Here is a 21,331-nt window from a genome sequence, read left to right as displayed (position 1 = left end):
ACATTTTCTCCATAGCCTTGATATCCTTGCCTAATAAAAATCTATTAATCACAGACTTGGAAACTCCGATTGACTCTCTGAGGGAGAGAGTTTCAGATTGCCACTATCCTTGGTGTGAAAAAATGCTTCCTGATTTTGCACCAGAACAGCCTGGCTTTAATTTTAAGATGTTGTAACCCTTATTCTGCATTGATGGATCCTTAATTCATTGAATACACTTTGTGTACGCTGTGTGTACACTTGGCATACATGTGGGAAGACACGGTGTTGTGATGGTCCTTTCACTTTCCAAAGTGCTCATATACCAGTGTTACTCCTGTATATTAAAGCAGGAATCCATCTGTTGGGGGAAAAAAAAAACATCTGGGGGCCTTACTATAGAAAAGAGAAGACTGAGGGATGATCTGACAGAGGTCTTCAGGATTGTGAAAGGGTTTGATGGGGCAGATGTAAAGAAGGTGCTTCCACTTGTGTGTGAAACCAGAATTAGTGGGCCTTCGATATAAAATGGTCACTAATGGATCCAATAAGGAATTCAGGAGAAACCTCTTTACTCAGAGAGTGGCAAGAATGTGGAACACACTACCATAGGGAGCATGGTTGAGGCGAATATGCATCGATACATTTAAAGCCAGGTTGGGGAACCTGTGGCTCATGGGCTGGATCTGGCCCATTGCTCAATTTCACCTGGCCTGCAGCAAGATTTCTAAAGATATAGACCTGTGACAGCAGCACCTTCAAAATAACATTTATCATCATCGTTATGAATTTGCTTTGGATGCAAGTGTCAGCTAAGTTATTATAATAATATTTAACAATATCTTATTCAAACTTAGCCATCGCATTAAAACAGCGAGTGAGTTGAAGGTTTCTGTATTCTCTCAAAAATCAACTTAATTCAGTTTTTTATACATGTGTGTGTGGCCCGGGACTGATTTTGTCTTTGTGGGAATGACCTGTGATCAGAAGACGGTTCCTCACCTCTGACTTAAAGGGAAGCTCGAAAAGGACAAGAGGGAATAATAGACGCACGTGGTGAAGTGATGAGAGGTGGGAGGAGGCTTGTGTGGGGCATAAACACCAGCATGCTCCGGTTGAACAAAATGGCCTGTTTTTGTGTGTGGGACCATGTATCGTCACATGTTACATCATTATTTTATGGCAAGAATACCATATCGTCAGGTTGTGTTAATGTGGACACAAAACACTATGATAAGACCCAATAGAAATAATCCTCCAATCATGGAGCTTCCACAGAGATAAAAACAAAAAAACTGCGGATGCTGGAAATCCAAAACAAAAACAGAATTACCTGGAAAAACTCAGCAGGTCTGGCAGCATCGGCGGAGAAGAAAAGAGTTGACGTTTCGAGTCCTCATGACCCTTCGACAGAACTTGAGTTCGAGTCCAAGAAAGAGTTGAAATATAAGCTGGTTTAAGGTGTGTGTGTGGGGGGCGGAGAGATAGAGAGAGAGAGAGGTGGGGGGGGTGTGGTTGTAGGGATAAACAAGCAGTGATAGAAGCAGATCATCAAAAGATGTCAACGACAATAGTACAATAGAACACAGGTGTTAAAGTTGAAGTTGGTGATATTATCTAAACGAATGTGCTAATTAAGAATGAATGGTAGGGCACTCAAGGTATAGCTCTAGTGGGTTTTTTTTTTATATATATATTGGAAATAGGTGGGAAAAGGAAAATCTTTATAATTTATCCAATAAATTATAAAGATTTTCCTTTTCCCACCTATTTCCATTATATTAAAAAAAAACCCACTAGAGCTATACCTTGAGTGCCCTACCATCCATTCTTAATTAGCACATTCGTTTAGATAATATCACCAACTTTAACTTTAACACCTATGTGTTCTATTGTACTATTGTCGTTGACATCTTTTGATGATCTGCTTCTATCACTGCTTGTTTGTCCCTACAACCACACCCCCCCCCCACCTCTCTCTCTCTCTCTCTATCTCTCCGCCCCCCCACACACACACCTTAAACCAGCTTATATTTCAACTCTTTCTTGGACTCAAACTCAAGTTCTGTCGAAGGGTCATGAGGACTCAAAACGTCAACTCTTTTCTTCTCCGCCGATGCTGCCAGACCTGCTGAGCTTTTCCAGGTAATTCTGTTTTTGTTATGGAGCTTCCACACCCAGTTTCATCTTTAAATCCAGGGTTGTGTACCAGTGCTGAGTAAAGTAGAGGTGACTGTTGTTGTGAATACATTTTCATTATCCTTTTAAAGATGGGATTTTGGAAGTTATGCAGAATGGCAAACTATTGGGACAGATGCATCCTGGAACTGCATTCGGAGAGCTTGCCATCCTATACAACTGCAAAAGGACAGCTACAGTCAAAGGTAATAACAACTTCTCTCTTTGAATATCTGCCTTTCTGTCACTCCATCAACCTCTCTACCTGTGTGTTCATGACTGGCCTGTAATCATGTACTGAATACTGGAGAGACTGACCTTCAACTTGTTTATGAAGCTGAAATTGTTTCTGAAGCTAAAGAACTGAAACTAGCCTCAACAGCTAGTGTTGTGTGTGCATGTCTGCATGCATTTGTGCGTCTGCATATGAGAGCGTGTGTGTGTGATTGAGAGAGCGCGTGTGTGTGATTGTGAGGGCACGTCGTGTGTGATTGTGAGGGCACACTCGTGTGTGTGATTGTGAGGGCACACTCGTGTGTGATTGTGAGGGCACACTGGTGTGTGTGTGATTGTGAGGGCACGCTGGTGTGTGTGTGATTGTGAGGGCATGCTCATGTGTGATTGTGAGGGCGCGCTGGTGTGTGATTGTGAGGGCACGCTGGTGTGTGTGATTGTGAGGGCACGCTGGTGTGTGTGTGACTGTGAGGGCGCGCTCGTGTGTGATTGTGAGGGCGCACTGGTGTGTGTGATTGTGAGGGCACACTCGTGTGTGTGATTGTGAGGGCGCAATGGTGTGTGTGATTGTGAGGGCGCACTGGTGTGTGTGATTGTGAGGGCACGCGCGTGTGTGTGATTGTGAGGGCGCACTGGTGTGTGTGATTGTGAGGGCACGCGCGTGTGTGTGATTGTGGGGGGGGAATGGTGTGTGTGATTGTGAGGGCGCACTGGTGTGTGTGATTGTGAGGGCACGCTCGTGTGTGTGATTGTGAGGGCGCAGTCGTGTGTGATTGTGATAGTGTGTGTGTGATTGTGAGAGCGTGTGTGTGATTGTGAGAGCGTGTGTGTGATTGTGAGAGCGTGTGGGCGTGTGAGATTGTGAATGCGTGTGAGATTGTGAGTGTGTGTGAGATTGTGAGTGTGTGTGAGATTGTGAGTGTGTGTGAGATTGTGAGAGCATGTGTGCGTGTGAGATTGTGAGAGCATGCTTCTGATTGTGAGAGCGTGTGTGTGTGATTGTGAGAGCGTGTGTGTATGTGTGATTGTGAGAGCGTGTGTGCGTGTGAGATTGTGTGTGTGTGTGAGATTGTGAGTGCGTGTGAGATTGTGAGAGCATGCCTGTGATTGTGAGAGCCTGTGTGTGTGATTGTGAGAGAGTGTGTGTGTGTGTGTGTGTGATTGTGAGAGCGTGTGTGTGTATGTGATTGTGAGAGCGTGTGTGTATGTGTGATTGTGAGAACGTGTGTGTATGTGTGATTGTGAGAGCGTGTGTGTATGTGATTGTGAGAGCGTGTGTGTATGTGTGATTGTGAGAGCGTGTGTGTATGTGATTGTGAGAGCGTGTGTGTATGTGTGATTGTGAGAGCGTGTGTGTATGTGATTGTGAGAGCGTGTGTGTATGTATGATTGTGAGAGCGCGTGTGTGTGTGATTGTGAGAGCGTGCGTGTATGTGTGATTGTGAGAGCATGTGTGATTGTGAGAGCGTGTGTGTATGTGTGATTGTGAGAGCGCGTGTGCATGTGTGATTGTGAGAGCATGTGTGTATGTGTGATTGTGAGTGCGTGTGTGTATGTGTGATTGTAAGAGAATGTGTGTATGTGTGATTGTGAGAGCGTGTGTGTATGTGTGATTGTGAGAGCGTGTGTGCATGTGTAATTGTAAGAGTGTGTGTGCATGTGTGATTATGAAAGCATGTGTGTATGTGTGATTGTGAGAGCGTGTGTCTATGTGTGATTGTGAGAGTATGTGTGTATGTGTGATTGTGAGAGCGTGTGTGTATGTGTGATTGTGAGAGTATGTGTGCATGTGTGATTGTGAGAGCGTGTGTGCATGTGTGATTGTGAGAGCGTGTGTGCATGTGTGATTGTGAGAGCGTGTGTGTGAGAGCTTGTGTGTGTGATTGAGTGTGTGCGAATCGTATATATGATTTGTTCAGTTGTTTGGAATTGTTGGCAGAAAACATTCAAGCTCATGTGTACCTCTAATCGACCATAGCTGGGTTAGGCAGTGACAGTACTAGAATCTCAAATATCTCCTAAAGCAAGGCACATGGAGCTAATTGGGGATTGATGCTGCTGATTCTTAAACACACCTGCATGTTCATTTAAATATTCCTATCCATAGACAGCATTAATTCTTCATTAGCGATACGTGATCCATATTTGTCACCACTGAGCTTCCCCAGCTGTTACAGCTGCAGAATTCTCCCAACCAAGGTCACAAATTGCAACCCTAACCTTGGTTTCCTTCATTGAGAGAATTCTCCCTGTTCTTGAACCAGAATCCTGGTTGGACTATTGAGTGGTAGAGAATCATTCTCTCCTCACTGTGAAGGACTGAGTGAGCTGCCAGATCTTGCATGTGTCTTTATGCCTATGGACAGACAGAAGAGATTGTCTTGGAATGGTGTTGGGAGGTAAATAGTCAGGTGCCTGAATCCCTTTTCACAGTTTTTTCACTGAAGAACGTGGTCTTGAGATGCTATTAGTACAAAAATGAAGCCATTTTCCTTTCAATTTGTCTTTAATAGTTATAAGTGTTAATAGTTATAAGTGTTAATAGTTATAAGTGTTAACTGGTCCCGTGCTGTGTTTTTCAGCTGTGACGGAGTCTTGGATTTGGGTTCTGGATCGCCAGGTTTTCCAAAGCATTATGATGGAGACAGCACAGGCAAGAAACAAGAAATATTTCAACTTTCTCAGCAGGTAAGAACTCGGAGTTACTGGCTGCCCGCGATACCACAAAATGGATTCTGTGGAACATAAGAACTAGGAGCAGGGCTAGGCAATTCAGCCCCTCGAGCCTGCCTCAATCATGGCTGATCTCATTTTGGCCTCAACTCCAATTTCCTGCCCTCTCCCCATAACCTTTCAACCCGTTACTAATTAAAAACCTGTCTATCTCCTCCTTAAATTTATTCAGCCTCCTGGCATCCACTGCACTCTGAGGTAGTGAATTCCACAGATTCATGACCCTTTGAGAAAAATAATTCCTCCTTATCTCTGATTTAAATCTACCACTCCTTAGCCTAAAACTATGGCCTCTCTTTGCTCCAGAAGGGGAAACATCCGCTCCACATCTACTTTGTCTATCCCCTTTAGCATCTTATATACCTCAATTAGATCTCCTCTCATCCTTCTAAACTCTAGCAGGTATAGGCCTAACCTGCTGAATCTATCCTCATAAGACAAGCCCCACATCTCTGGAATCAACCTAGTGAACCTCCTCTGAACTGCCTCCAGTGCAACCACATCCTTCCTCAAGTAAGGGGACCAAAACTGTACACAGTACTCCAGGTGCGGTCTCACCAATGCCTTGTACAGTTCCAACAACACTTCCCTATTTTTATACTCCATTCCTTTAGCAATAAATGCCAAAATTCCATTTGCCTTCCTTATTACCTGCTGTACCTGCACACTAGCTTTCAGCGATTCATGCACAAAGTCACCCAGACCCCTCTGCACTGAAGCATTCTGAAGTTTCTCTCCATTTAAATAATAAGTCACCTTTTTATTCTTCCAACCAAAATGGGTAACCTCACACTTATCCATGTTAAACTCCTTCTGCCAAATTTTGGCCCATTCACCTAACCTGTCCATATCCATTTGTAAATTTCTATTTTTTCATTGCAACTAACTTTCCCACCTATTTTGGTGTCATCTGCAAATTTAGCTATAGTAGCTTCTACCCCTGAATCCAAGTCATTAATATAGATTGTAAATAGGTGGGGCCCAAGGACTGAACCCTGTGGCACCCCACTAGTTACAGCTCACCATCCAGAAAAAGACCCATTTATCCCCACTCTCTTTCTGTTTGTTAGCCAATCCTCTATCCAAGCTAATATATTACCTCTAACTCCGTGTGATCTTACCTTGTGTATTAATCTTTTGTGCGGCGCCATATCAAAGGCCTTCTGGAAGTCCAGATATACTACATCTACAGGATCCCCATTATCCACTTTGCTTGTCACATCTTCAAAGAACTCTAGCAAATTAGTCAAACACAATTTACTCTTCATAGAACCATGCTGACTCTGATGGATTGCATTTTCCAAATGCCCTATTACTACTTCCTTAATAATGGATTCCAACAATTTCCCAATGACAGACGTTAAACTAACTGGTCTATAGTTTCCTACCTTTTTGCCTCCCCCTTTTTGAATAAGGGTGTTATATTAGCATTTTTCCAATCCACTGGAACCTTTCCAGAATCCAGGGAATTTTGGAATATTATAGCCAATGCATCCACTATCTCTGCTGCCACTTCCTTTAAGACCCTGGGGTGTAGGCCAACAGGTCCTAGGGACTTGTCACTCTTTAATCCCAATAGTTTGCTCAGTACTTTTTCTCTAGTGATGATGATTGTTCTAAGTTCCTCCTTCTCTATATCCTCTGCTCTACCTGTTACTATTGGGGTGGTACAAGTGTCCTCCACCATGAAAACTGAGGCAAAATATTGATTAAGCGTCTCTGCTATTTCTGCGTTCCCCACTATTAACTCCCCAGTCTCGTCCTCCAAGGGACCAACATTCACTTTAGCTACTCTCTTTCTTTTTATATACTTGTAGAAGCTTTTGCTATCAGTTTTTATATTTTGCGCTAGTTTTCTTTCATAATTTACCTTTGCTCTTTTTATTTTTTTTTAGTAACTCTTTGCTGATCTTTAAAAGTTTCCCAGTCTTCCAGCCTGCCACTGACCTTTGCAATTTGGTATGACTTAGCTTTTGCCATTAAGTTATCTTTAACTTCCTTGCTTAGCCATGGATGCTTTTTCCCCCTCTTACCAACTTTCTTCCTCATTGGGATATATTTTACTTGGGAGGAATTGAATATCTCCTTAAATATCTGCCACTGTTCAGCAACTGTCCTACCTTGTAGTCTTCCTGCCCAGTCCACTAGGGCCAAATCTGCCCTCATACCTATGTAGTTACCTTTGTTTAACTCCAGAACACTAGTGTGGGACTCAAGTTTCTCACTCTCAAACTGAACTTGAAATTCTATAATGCTATGATCACTCTTCCCCAGAGAATCCTTTACTATGAGATCATTAATTAATCCCATCTCTTACACAAAACCAAATCCAGAATAGCCTGCTCCCTGGTTGGTTCCACAACATATTGCTCCAAGAAACAATCTGTAATACACTCTATGAACTCTCCCTCAAGGCAACCCTTGCCAATTTGATTAGTCCAGTCTATATGCATATTAAAATCACCCATGATTATTGCCGTGCCTTTCTTACACGCTCCTAGATTTTCCTGGTTATACTGTGCCCTACTGCTAAACTACTGTTTGGGGACCTATAGGTTACTCCCACCAGGGACTTCTTCCTCTTGCTATTTCTTATTTCTGCCCAGACTAACTCTACATCTTGCTCTCCAGTGCCTATATCATTCCTCACTATAGCACTGATCTCTTCCTTCACTTACAAAGCTACACCACCTCCTTTTCTTTACTGCCTATTCTTTCGAAACACTGAGTACCCTTGGATATTCAACTCCAAACCTGTTCTCCCTGTAACCACGTCTCAGTAATCGCCACCAAATCATACCTATTTATCTCTATTTGCACTGTTAACTCATTAGTTTTATTCCAAATGCTATGTGCATTCAGGTACAAAGCCTTTAAGTTTGCCCTATTGTCAATTTTCCCTACTCTGATATGATTCTTTGGTGCAATATGGAGTTCACACACTCTGTCCTTTCCTTTCACTTTTTGATAGCAATCAGTCTCGTCACTAACCTGCACTCTTACCCTCTCCTTAAATTTGATTTTTTATATTGCCATGCAACTGAACCCTCCCCCCCCCCCCCAACTATCTAGTTTAAAGCCCTATCTACGACCCTAGTTATGCGATTCACCAGAACACTGGTCCCAGCAAGTGGAGCCCGTCCGAATGGAATAGCTCCCTCTTTCCCCAGTACTGGTGCCAATGTCCCATGAATTCGAACCCACTTATCCCACACCAATCTTTGAGCCACACATTTACCTCTTTAATTTTATTGACCCTGTGCCAATTAGCTCGTGGCTCAGGTGGTAATCGGAGATTATTACCTTACTGGTTCTGCTTTTTAATTTAGCCCCTAGCTGCTCATTTTCCCTTAGCAGACCAGTGCCCAGGCTGGGTGCTGACCATCCCATTGATATACATAGTGGACCCTGAAAAACACATGTGATGTGTATCAGTTTCTCCCCAGGCAATAGATGTACTCTCTTTTCAAGTATTTGAAATTGACAATAAGACTGTTCTTCAGAAATAAGCGTGGAAATATTCAATGTCACAAACTGGAGACACAAAACTGAGAGAATCCACAAAGAGAACCCTGACTCATTTAGAACTCAGTCCCAGCTTTCACATGGTTGAATCAAAATATATCTGTGTTGTTTCTTACTTTCCCCCCCACCCCAACTTTTGTGATCTCATTCATCAACAGAACGATCAAGGTCTCCACCAAATGTTGCATTTCATGTGTTGTGTCCATGCAGAGAGGTGAAGGAGTTCAATGTTTTCAGTATGTTGGGCAGTGCAGACATGGAGTTGTTTTCAATGTGATAAAGCAGTTTTTAAAAAAAGTTGTTTGTTCTTTACTCAGTGTTTCCCTGCTGAAGGATTTGCCTGAAGAGAAATTGTTCAAGATTGTAGATTGCCTGGAAGTTGTAAGTACTTTGTAAAATCTTTCTCTAAATGAAAAGACCTCTAGGAACTCATTTAATTACAGACAAACTTGATACAAGTATATGTCCTAAAGAATTCATTTTCACTCCTATTTAACATTGGGTCTGTCAAAGGATAATGTGATGGCAAGTCAGTGATCTGAGTTTTTAATAGGTGAAGTTTCATTTTTATTCATGTACATTGAAAGGAGGATATAGCGGTGAGAAATTGTAGTATAATGGAAAGATAGGAAATTCACTGTTGGCTGTCCGCTCAAACTCAGAGATGATAGGCTTGATTTTAACCTCTGCAAGTGGACGGGTTTTGAGTGGGTTAAGACTTCATGCTTTATCTTCCCTGAGTATGGGAGCAGTAAATTGACCTTTGACGGACTTTGAGTTTAGAAGCAAGTTAACCCTTCAAATACTTGAAGCAAGTAATCGGGGGAATTATTGATGATGACCGGCCAGCTTAACTCAATAATTTGGAGCACAACACAATGGAGTGAAATTCCTCTCACTCAGGTCCAGCCGAGCCTAATTACCCAACAGTTCAGATGGTCCTAGCTGGACAAGCAGTGGGAGCTGCTCTGATAAGCTACATAGTTTTAATTGGGTAATGCCCAGTACTATACCTGTGCACACAAGTGATCCCCAATTCTTGTATCTGCAAACCTGTGGATATGCTCTTTGGACTTGAGTAATTGGAGCAATTTTCCTAGCAGGAGAGTGTGTACTCCCTATTAGGTGAACAGAAACTGTCCAGGTTTTTCAGCAGCTTAACCAGAAGATTCTTGAATGTGAAGCTTATGTTGCTACAAACGTTAAACTCTCAGCTGACCCAAAAAAAACCCCCACGCAATTCTTTGAGTTTGAATCGCAGGGAATGTAGAAAGGTGCTCTTCAAAGCTGCAGAATGAGTTTTTATTGTAAGCAATCAGTTAATATTGGGAAGAGAGCACTATTATTTTGACCATTGATATGAGGTTTTTTTGGTGATGTTAATAACTATTAGGATTTTCATATTGCTAGCTGGGCACCCAATTAGCAAAGGTCTAGCATAACATGTATCCTCCAAATGCCCCTCCCACTGTTTTTACTGAACGAGCGTTCCATTTACCCTTGATGATGTGCTAAGGAACAATGTACCTTCTTTGCACCTCTGACGAGCATCACAAATCATTGTGCCAATTTATCCCACCGGGAGCAGTGGCATCATTATAAAAATGCTTTCAGTGCCAAGCCAACAACATGTTATTTACAGCTAGACTTGTAAAGAGATTCAAATAATACCTTTCGCTCCCAACTGGATGCCATCATCACATTAAGCAAGTGCGCCAGACAAAGTGGCGCTATGTAGCAGGGATATTCAAGATGGAAGGAGCAAAGAGCAGTAAGTGTTCACTCTCTGCTCTATTCAATGAGTCAGGATTTGAAATGATGTGGAAAAGGCCAGAGGAATAGAAAGCAACACAAATAGTACAAATGAAGTCTCTGTCAATGATTTCAAATTAGCTTCTAGTTTTTCAGTTTATTTATTCTAATTATTTGGCTATTAGTTTTGAAAACTTATCTTCACTGCCTGATCCCAGTTTGTAATCTCACCATATCTGATAGGATTATTATGATAAAGGAGATTATATCATTCGTGAAGGAGAGCAAGGCAACACCTTCTTCATTATTGCAAAAGGCAAGGTAGGAAGACTATTAACATTGGTTGATCTAGTTCTGGAATGTCGAAAGAATTCCATTCTTGTGTGAACTGTTAGTAATATTCCATGGGTTTTTGGACAGATTCGTGAAGATATTTCTTGGATTGACCTGCTCTCTACGTTTAGCAATTGAAATCACACTTTGCAATATTAGTGGCCAGTGAATTAACTCTTCCTAAGTGTCAGTGCGGCTTAGTTGGTAACACTCTTATCTCTGAGCTAGAACGTCCTGAATTCAAATCCTAATTTGGGGCTTGAGTTCATAATCAGGCTCACACTTTAGTGCAGAACCAAGGGCAATTCCTGCACCTTGAAGGTTGTGGCTCTCCCGCCAGGGGAGGATGTCCTGGCCAATATCTATCCCTCAATCAACATCACAAAAACAGTTTATCTGGTTGGTATCATATTGCTATTTGTGGGATCTTGCTGTGTGTAATTTGGCTGCCATGTTTCCTACATTATAGCAGTGACTACACTTTGAAAGTACTTCATTAGATGTAAAGCACTTGGGGATGTCTTGAGCTTGTGAAAGGTGCTATAGAAATGCAAATTATTTCTTTATTTTTGGAGAGATGTTCAGATGACTAGGTGGGTGTAATAAGAGCAAGGACATGACTTGATTAACATTCTTTCCGATCCAAGGTTTCAAAATAAACAGATTAGCTTTTTGTTCAATTCATTGCTTTTTCGAACAATCTTGTGCTTACATTGGCTGTGATGTGTGTAAACGTAACATATATCAGTGGATATGAAATGCTTTGTAATGTCCCAGGGATGTGATAAATTGTTATTTAAATGTTAGTGTTTTTTTTAATGTGTGAAATTCTCTCCATCTCTGTTTGAAATGTTGAAGTGTTGACAGAGTTTTGTTGATCTGGTACAGGTCCGGGTGACACAGACAAGAGATGGAGATGAAGATCCACAAGAAATCAAGACATTGGGAGCAGGAGAATACTTTGGAGAGAAAGCATTAATTAGGTACAGGATTGTTGAAGCAAACAAGACGACATCAATCTATAATGGACTGAACAAGAAGGGGGAAGACTGCAAATGATACTTTAATCAGTGCAAAGGCCTCTAATCCAGAAGAAAGGATTCTGGAATATATTTCAACTATTTGGCTTCTTCTTCACTGTATGGCTTGTGGGAGCCCATAAACCTCCCTACCCACCCCCCCACCATTGCATTGCACTAACTGCCCTATCAGCTGGTGGAGAGATAGTTAAGGCCATGGAAGGAGTATTTGTGTCGCAAGAAAGTGCAAAGATACAAAACCAAAGATTACAAAGAACAAAGAAAAGTACAGCACAGGAACAGGCCCTTCAGCCCTCCAAGCCTGCGTCGATTATATTGCCCATCAACTAAAACATTTTGCACTTCCAGGGTCCGTATCCCTCTATTCCCATCCTATTCATGTATTTGTCAAGCTGCCTCTTAAACACCACTATCGTACCTGCTTCCACCACCTCCTCTGGCAGCGAATTCCAGACACTCACTACCCTCTGCATAAAAAACTTGCCCCGCACATCTCCTCTAAAGTTTTCTCCTCTCACCTTAAATCTATGTTCCCTAGTAATTGACTCTTCCACCCTGGGAAAAAGCTTCTGACTATCTACTCTGTCCATGCCATTCATAATTTTGTAAACTATCAAATCATCCCTCAATCTCCGTCGCTCTAGTGAGAACAATCCGAATTTCTCCAACCTCTCCTCATAGCTAATAACCTCCAGACTAGGCAGCATCCTGGTAAACCTCCTCTGCACCTTTTCCAACGCCTCCATATCCTTCTGGTAATGCGGTGGCCAGAATTGCACGCAATATTCCAAGTGTGGCCTAACCAAGGTTCTATACAGCTGCAGCATGACTTCCCAGCTTTTATACTCAATACCCCGGCCAATGAAGGCAAGCATGCCATATGCCTTCCTGACTAACTTATCCACCTGCGTTGCCACTTTCAGTGACCTGTGGACCTGTACACCCAGATCCCTCTGCCCATCAATGCACTTAAGGGTTCTGCCTTACATCGCCTTCCATTTCTTTCTCCACAGACCATTCATCATGGGCAGAGTGCAAAAATACTAACTGCACAACGACATCTAAGAAGAATGTTTAGGTTCTGTTGTATAATCAGAGCCTCCATGCTGCTAGTCATTGTCTTAGGTTATCTGGTATCCTGATATACACAACATTTCGGGTTATAACAGGATAACTCCATTTCACAAATCATCTTAGCTTGGAAGAAGTAAAACAAAGTGAAATAAGTTAAAAGTCGAAGAACCAGAGGAAAAGGAGAGATCACAACAAGAGCAGCCTAACAAGTAGCTCCATTGTCCTAATCCCAGTTCTCCCACTCGTTGCAACTTTGCAATCACAGATACCTCCAATTCTGCACACACGGTTCCATTATTTAGTCACCTCCTCCACTGCATACAATAAGCACATTGATTGAAGCTGTTCCTCTCCCAAGCCACAGACACTAGCTTCAGTGCTTGGACAGTGTACAGTGAGCGTTTCTTCACTCACTGGTGTGAGTTTGTTCTGAGGAATCCCAGCAAACACCAGGATTCAACAGATGCTGAATGAATCAAACGGGCAGAGATTCAACAACACATTGAGATACAAAACAAATACTCCTGATTTGAGCTGTTCACTGCTGATATTTTTGTGGAGTCTGCCTGTGATTAGCCAGCAAGGTTAAGGAGTTTACTGAGTGTCGATAATGGTAACGACAACAACATGTGAAGTGGGTCACTGACCTTTTTGACCCTGTCTTCAATCCTCTCCCCAACTTGTCCCTTTGACCATTTTCCCCCTCTCTTGCTGTTTGTATTTCTGCTCCCCAAAATGCAGACAATCAAACATCTAATTATTTAGGATTACCTGGAAAAACTCAGCAGGTCTGGCAGCATCGGCGGAGAAGAAAAGAGTTGACGTTTCGAGTCCTCATGACCCTTCGACAGAACTGTTTTGGATTTCCAGCATCCACGGTTTTTTGTTTTTATCTAATTATTTAGTATACCAGGAATCAGTGTTTCATTAGCGATGGATGTGAATCTAAACTGTTCTTTCTGAATAAGAAAAAAGGAAATTCTTGAATCAGATTGAATTAAATGGTGCAGCATTGCAAATTTCCTAAGATCTCATTTGCATAGTTTTTATCTACGTACTGAGTGTGTCCAACATAGGGCTGAGCAAGCAGATTGGATGTGACATGAACACTTTAGCAGTTTTAGGCATTGCTGCTGATTTCCGATTGCTAAACTAGCATACGTTTGAAATTATATTTTAAGTGTGAGGGGTTTGGTTTAGAAGAAAAAAGTAATATTTTAACTCTGGAGGAGAGGACACAGTGTTTGAACAGTCAGATTAAAGAATGATTCAGCCCTGACCTGCTTTTGCTTCAGAATTTACAGCCCCTTCTTTCTTTACACAGTGAGGACCTTCGTTCTGCAAACATAATCGCTGACGATGATGATACCCAGTGCTTGGTAATAGATCGCGAGTAAGTCTTGCCTGTAGAGTGAACTTTCCATCATTGTGAATTCTTGGATATTGTGAAATTTTGAACTTTGGGGTGCAAGTAATACCTTGCACAGATTCATAGGCAGCATTTTTTATGATGCTGGGGTTTCCCTTCCCACCATCTGAAGAATCTGTGGAGAACACATCCCACCAATACTCGCAGCCCCACAGCTATTTAACACCCCAATGAGGTGGGCTTTCTGCCCCTCATTTGAGTTCTGCCTCAGAGAGCTGCTGTTCAATCTGATTGGCTGGCAGCTCCCTAGTCCCAGAGGTTCCAGAAGCTGCTGTGGACAGGACTGGGACTACAAGCAGCCCCCAGAGTCTGAGTCCCGGGAGTTCAGGACCAGTGTGGGTGTCTCAGGGTGGCAGAAGAGTGGTGATGGTGGTGGTGGAGAGGCTGGGGGAACAGGAGCACCCACAGGGACCAGACCTTGTGGGAGTGAGGTTGAAAGAAGGATGTTGATGGAGGTGTTCCACCACTGACCCGCCCCTGACCCCCACCCCCCCCTTTCCACCCAGCACTTTCCACCTGAGGCCCGAGCGGGCTTTCTTTCTGGGCATTCCCCCCTGCTCCTGAAATCCTTCTACCAGCCTGAAAATTGAGGCTGGATGGGGAACAGACCCCATGTGGTCATTAATTGGGCACCAAGGGGCCTGAATTGGGATGCGGACAGGTGGGTCGGCCTAGGCCTCACCCATCCCGCCATAAATTTGCAGGGAGGTCAGGTTGGGTGGGAGCCCTGTGGGAAATCCATCCGAGGAATCCCCCCCCCACCCCCCCCCAACCCACCCAGCAGGAGAATGTAAAACTCCGACAATGGAATCATACAGAACATCTGGCCCTTCATGCTTGTGCTGGCTCTGAAAATTCCATCAAATTAATCCCACTCCCCCTACCCTTTCTCACAGCCCTGCACATTTTTTCCCCTTCAAGTATTTATTTAATTCCCCTATGAAAGTTCCTATTGAATCCCCTTCTATTACCCTTTCAGGCAGCGCAGATCAGAATAACTCACTGCCTAAAAGTGTTTCTCCACATCAAACCTGCTGGTTCATTCATCAATTACCTTAAATCTGCATCCCCTGGTTACCGAAGACCCTCCCAATGGAAACGGCTTCTCCATCTCTATGAAAACCCCTCATAATTTTGAACACCTCTATTAAACCTTCTCTGCTCTCAAGCAAACAATCCCAGTTTTATTTCAAAATGTTTAATCTCATATGACCTACAACAGTGATTAAATAAGAAAGTATTCAAAATCTGCATTGATAACCCAACGGTGGGATGAATGACAAATTGTTGATGCCAGAAGAACAGATTGGTAGAGGGCAATGCTGACAAACCCCGAGACCTGATTTCCGAGCTCTGTGTTAATTTAACAACTCTGGTCCAGCTAATCAGTAAATAATAATTATCATGCCATTAAAAAAGGTATTTAGATGTGAAATGGCTTGACTTAACCTTCTGCCGTGAGTTTAGTTTGCATGTAACACACAATTACAGCAACTTCACCCCTTCAAAGACGAGGCAGACAGCAAGGTGTTTTCATGAAGCTAATGTGAAGCAGCGCAAGATTTGGACTTCCACGTTGATCCTCCCATCATCTTAAGTTGCTGAGCTACTTGTGTGTAAATAACAATCAATAACAAGGAACACTGTTATTTTGACAGCAATTTTTAGACCCTTCATGCTTATGCTGTCTCTGAAAATTCCATCAAATTAGTCCCACTCCCCCTACCCTTTCTCACAGCCCTGCACATTTTTTCCCCTTCAAGTATTTATTGAATTCCCCAATGAAAGTTCCTATTGAATCCCCTTCTATGACCAGAGGGTATTGTGATGAAGGTGTAAGTAATCTAATAGTATTGGTAATATGACAATAACACCAGGAAACTATAATTACCGGTGGGAACTTGTGTTTACACTATTTTGGTGTTGCGTTGTACATAAAAAAGATGAAAAAACACATTTTTCTACTCCCCCTAAAAACTAGGGTCAATTTATACGCAAGCTACAAGAAAAATTAAGGATTAAGGATTTTTTTGGCCAAAGTTTGGGGATCGACTCTTGCACAAGGTTGCCTGTCACTCAAGCAAACACAATATTATTGTACCCTTCAGCTGGATAATTATGTAGTTTTGTAATTTCATGAGAGAATTTACATGGCCAAATTAAAGATTTTTTTTGAAATGTCTGAGTCCATACATTTAAATATGTTTTAAAATGTGTCCCCAGCATCTTTAACCAGATGGTTGGTACGTACGAGGAGTTACAGACAAACCTGAAGGAATATGTGGACCAATTGTCCCGCAGCGATAAGAAAAGAAATGCAACGTCAGTATTCTCCAAATGTGTGAATCATTTCTAATTGTACAGCCACAACAGCCAGGTTGGGACAGAGCTTTGCTAATTTGGTGTATTCATCTTTCAGTAAGACTACGTATGCAGGTTTTGTGAATTTACAGCAGGAGTATTAGTTAGCACCCTAGCCTCTCTATCACAAGGTTGTGGGTTCAATTCCTACTCCCCAGATTTGCACACAAGCTGTCGGCTGGTACTCCAATGCAGTACTGAGGGAGTGCTGCACTGTTGGAGGTGCTGCCTTTCAGTTGAGATGTTAAACTGAGGACCTCTCAGGTGGAAAGATCCCAGTGCACTAACTGAAGATGAATGAGGGAGTTCTCCACAGTGCGCTGGCTTTGTTCCCTTAAAACTCAAAAATAATGCATCAGGATATCCCATCCTCTCTTCGAAAACCTTCTTAAAATATTGTCCCACGTTAAGACATTCAGGATTCTGAAAGGGCTTTACAGGGTAAACACTTGAGAGATTGTTTCCCCTGGTTGGGGAACCTGAAACATGGTAGATCATTTAGGACTGAGATAAGGAGAGTTCCTTCACTCAGTTGGTTGTGAATCTTTGGAATTCTCTAGCCCAAAGGGTTGTGGATGTTCCATTGTTTAATATATTTAAGGTTGAGATGAACAGGTTTTTGGTCTCAAGGAATATGGGGAATGGGTGGGAAAGTGGAGTTGAAGCCCAAGATAAGCCATGATCATATTGAATTGTTGAGCAGGCTCGATAGGCCGAATGGTCTTCCCCTGCTTGGATTTCTGATGTTCTTAGGTTTTTATTTCCATTCTCACTCTCGGTAAACACTCTCAGCTAATACACAACGAGAGTATAGAATTGCAAATGATACGTTCCTGTCCACAGGTTTTAAATTTGCACAAAATTCTTCACTGATTATTTTTGTTCCTATTTAGAGTAGTTTCAGAGCTATGAATTAATTCAGAACTATGAATTAAGCCATTTTTGTTTTGTTATTTTTCATTATAAATGCAAGTATAGATATATAGATAATTAATGTGTAACATAACAGAGAATATTAATGAGGTATTTACACTCGTTCTGAATAGTCCTTTGCAAACTGTAAATGAAGTTCTGTGGGAAAAGGAAGCAGTGACAGACACTGACCTTCACATCAAAACTGTACTTACACTGAGAGTTCTTCTGCTGCACTCCTTATTTGTTGTGTAATTAACAGTCATTTAATATTGCCAAAGATATCTCAAAGTGTAGAGGACATTCACCATTTCTTCAGTCATTCTGTGTTTTGGTTGTCCCAGAGTTCTGTTAAAAGGGGTTTATTTAATAATCATAAAATGGTGACAACATCGAAGGGGGACATTTGCCCCATCCTGCATGTGCCAGCTCTCTGCCCGAGCATCTCAGCTCGTCTCACTCCACTGCCTTTTCCTTGTAGCCCTGAAAATCTTTTCTCTTCCAATAATTATCCAATTCACTTTAGAAAGCCACGATTAATCTACCTCCACCATACTCTCAGACAATGCTGGTAACTGCGCAACAAGTCAGTAACTGTATGTCTCGCTCTCTCTCTCTCTTTGTCTCTCTCTCTCTGCTATCCATTGTAGTAATTTGCATACAATTATATTATAGGATCTGAATGCAGGTCGCAAGCTTTGCTTATAGGATAACTTCAAGGCTCGATCAGAGCACTATTCCATTCCAAGATTGGTGTTTTACTGCATGTGCTGACGAATCCGGGCTGTTTGAGACTTGCTCTTAAACCCCACTAACTGGATCGGAACATTAATGGAGAGCCACCGACCCTCTAATTATTAATAAACACAAGTGGAAGCCAAAGACCATAGAGCAGGACATGATCAAGGATGACTTAGATTTTAAAAAACTCAACTTGGCGAGCCAATAAATTCACACGAAAAGCAATAAAAGTGGTAGTTTAATTTAAATACCAAGCTGAAAATCAAATCCAAATACTGTAAGCTAGATGTTTTTTATTTTGCAAGAAGCAGTTGTGAGGTAACGCTCAGTTAATTCCTTGTAAAGGCAACAATGGGTCGAAGGAAGCAAATTGAAACAATGAAAGAGCTTATTGATTCCTGACAGCTAACTCCAGCTAAAGTGATAAAAGAGAAATTCATAAACCAAGGAGCATTGGGCAGAAAGTATTTACTTCCAGGTTTGCAGAGATAATAACTGCTTACAGTTTCTATTGGTTTTGGATTTATACAGACAGGTTGTTGCAGATATTGTCTGATATTTGATGTAATGATTGCCTTTGATTGTTCTGTATGTCAGGTCACAGCCTCTGTTGTTTCTTTCCCTCACTTCACTGTCACCGAGTGTAAATGGAATTCTCTTTATCCTCCAAGGCCACTCACATTTGCTTCCTCAGAGTGCCCTGAGGGCTTGCAGCTGAGGGAAAAAGTTGCCAGGTTTTCAAACTCCTGCCCTTTCAAAAACTTTGACATCATTGCCACTCTGGGCATGGGAGGCTTTGGGCGTGTGGAGCTGGTAAGTGGCAGGAAGGTGATGGAGGATGTGGGGAATCGATGGATAATGATGTTTGTAATAATGACATAATTGTATAATGATAATGACATTTTGTTCTTGTACATCAATCACCCACCCTCTTCTCAGCTTTAGAATACACAACACCCTCACATTCATTACTACATCGATTAATCCTTCTTTAATTTAAAGAGAGATTTGTGTTTGGATTTCTTAGACTTTTTTCCAGATCTTTAGTAACTGTAAGTGGAAGGACACCATTAATCACTTTGTGTTGTTTCGGGCAATGTTTTAATACAAGTAATCGTTCCCTTTTTTTTGCTCAGTCCAAACATTACATGAACATTTAAAAATGTTCCTTTGTCAGCAATGTAGTTTCTCAGTAATTGATCCTCAACAGGACATTTTGTTAGATTCTCAAATTCATTGTTTTGTGTTTAGTACTCTGTTGAAAATGTAATCTGCTTCACTTGGGGTTCTGCCCTTATAGCCTGAGTATAGTTAGGTGATGTTTAATAATGTATTGTGCAGTTATTGAACAAAGACACAAGCTATTGCTTCACCTCACTTACAACAACAGCTATTAAATTGTGCCAAAAAATTCTTTGGTAACTCCAGGTGAAACTGAAGGATGAAGACGTCACCTTTGCCTTGAAATGTATCAAAAAGAACCACATTGTAGAGACTCGACAACAAGAGCATGTGTACTCAGAAAAGAACATCCTGCTTCAGACCAAATCCCAGTTCATTGTGAGGTAAGTCCAGCTTCATTAGGAATCAGCTATGGGTACCCGCATGGGCCCCAGCTATGCCTGTCTCTTTATGGGGTATGTGGAACATTCCTTGTTGCAGTCCTACTCCGGCCCCCTTCCACAACTCTTTCTCCGGTACATCGATGATTACTTCGGTGCCGCTTCATGCTCTCGTCAGGACTTGGAAAAATTTATTAATTTTGCTTCCAATCTCCACCCCTCCATCATTTTCACGTGGTCCATCTCTGACACTTCCCTTCCCTTCCTTGACCTCTCTGTCTCAATCTCTGGTGATAGACTGTCCACCAATATCCATTACAAACCCACCGACTCCCACAGCTATCTCGACTACAGCTCCTCACACCCCGCTTCCTGTAAGGACTCCATCCCATTCTCTCAGTTCCTTCGCCTCCGTCGCATCTGTTCCGATGATGCTACATTCAAAAACAGTTCCTCTGACATGTCCTCCTTCTTCCTTAACCGAGGTTTTCCACCCACGGTCGTTGACAGGGCCCTCAACCGTGTCCGGCCCATCTCCCGCGCATCCGCCCTCACGCCTTCTCCTCCCTCCCAGAAACGTGATAGGGTCCCCCTTGTCCTCACTTATCACCCCACCAGCCTCCGCATTCAAAGGATCATCCTCCGCCATTTCCGCCAACTCCAGCATGATGCCACCACCAAACACATCTTCCCTTCACCCCCCTTATCGGCATTCCGTAGGGATCGCTCCCTCCGGGACACCCTGGTCCACTCCTCCATCACCCCCTACTCCTCAACCCCCTCCTATGGCACCACCCCATGCCCACGCAAAAGATGCAACACCTGCCCCTTCACTTCCTCTCTCCTCACCGTCCAAGGACCCAAACACTCCTTTCAAGTGAAGCAGCATTTCACTTGCATTTCCCCCAACTTAGTCTACTGCATTCGTTGCTCCCAATGTGGTCTCCTCTACATTGGAGAGACCAAACGTAAACTGGGCGACCGCTTTGCAGAACACCTGCGGTCTGTCCGCAAGAATGACCCAAACCTCCCTGTCGCTTGCCATTTCAACACTCCACCCTGCTCTCTTGCCCACATGTCTGTCCTTGGCTTGCTGCATTGTTCCAGTGAAGCCCAACGCAAACTGGAGGCACAACACCTCATCTTCCGACTAGGGACTTTACAGCCTTCCGGACTGAATATTGAATTCAACAACTTTAGGTCGTAAGCTCCCTCCCCCATCCCCACCCCCTTTCTGTTTCCCCCTTCCCTTTTTTTTCCAATAAATTATAAAGATTTTCCTTTTCCCACCTATTTCCAAAATATAAAAAAAAAACCCCCACTAGAGCTATACCTTGAGTGCCCTACCATCCATTCTTAATTAGCACATTCGTTTAGATAATATCACCAACTTTAATTTTAACACCTATGTGTTCTATTGTACTATTGTCGTTGACATCTTTTGATGATCTGCTTCTATCACTGCTTGTTTGTCCCTA

At 42.5% G+C, this 21,331-nt stretch overlaps 1 protein-coding gene across 1 annotated transcript in view; it reads left to right on the top strand.

Moving 5' to 3' along the window:
* Window positions 1-21,331, top strand: part of LOC121270795 (cGMP-dependent protein kinase 2) — a 49,078-nt gene that overhangs the window by 4,426 nt on the left and 23,321 nt on the right. Inside the window, exons 3-12 of the mRNA XM_041176235.1 lie at window positions 2,250-2,363; window positions 4,974-5,079; window positions 8,967-9,030; window positions 10,645-10,722; window positions 11,623-11,717; window positions 14,173-14,241; window positions 16,501-16,603; window positions 16,731-16,735; window positions 18,963-19,104; window positions 19,720-19,856. Of these exons, the coding sequence (XP_041032169.1) occupies window positions 2,250-2,363; window positions 4,974-5,079; window positions 8,967-9,030; window positions 10,645-10,722; window positions 11,623-11,717; window positions 14,173-14,241; window positions 16,501-16,603; window positions 16,731-16,735; window positions 18,963-19,104; window positions 19,720-19,856 (913 nt within the window). The remainder of the gene's footprint in view (window positions 1-2,249; window positions 2,364-4,973; window positions 5,080-8,966; window positions 9,031-10,644; window positions 10,723-11,622; window positions 11,718-14,172; window positions 14,242-16,500; window positions 16,604-16,730; window positions 16,736-18,962; window positions 19,105-19,719; window positions 19,857-21,331) is intronic.

This window comes from Carcharodon carcharias, chromosome 28 (genome assembly GCF_017639515.1).
Source record: "Carcharodon carcharias isolate sCarCar2 chromosome 28, sCarCar2.pri, whole genome shotgun sequence".
NCBI lineage: Eukaryota > Metazoa > Chordata > Chondrichthyes > Lamniformes > Lamnidae > Carcharodon > Carcharodon carcharias.
This window is presented reverse-complemented; position numbering and strand designations above follow the sequence as displayed.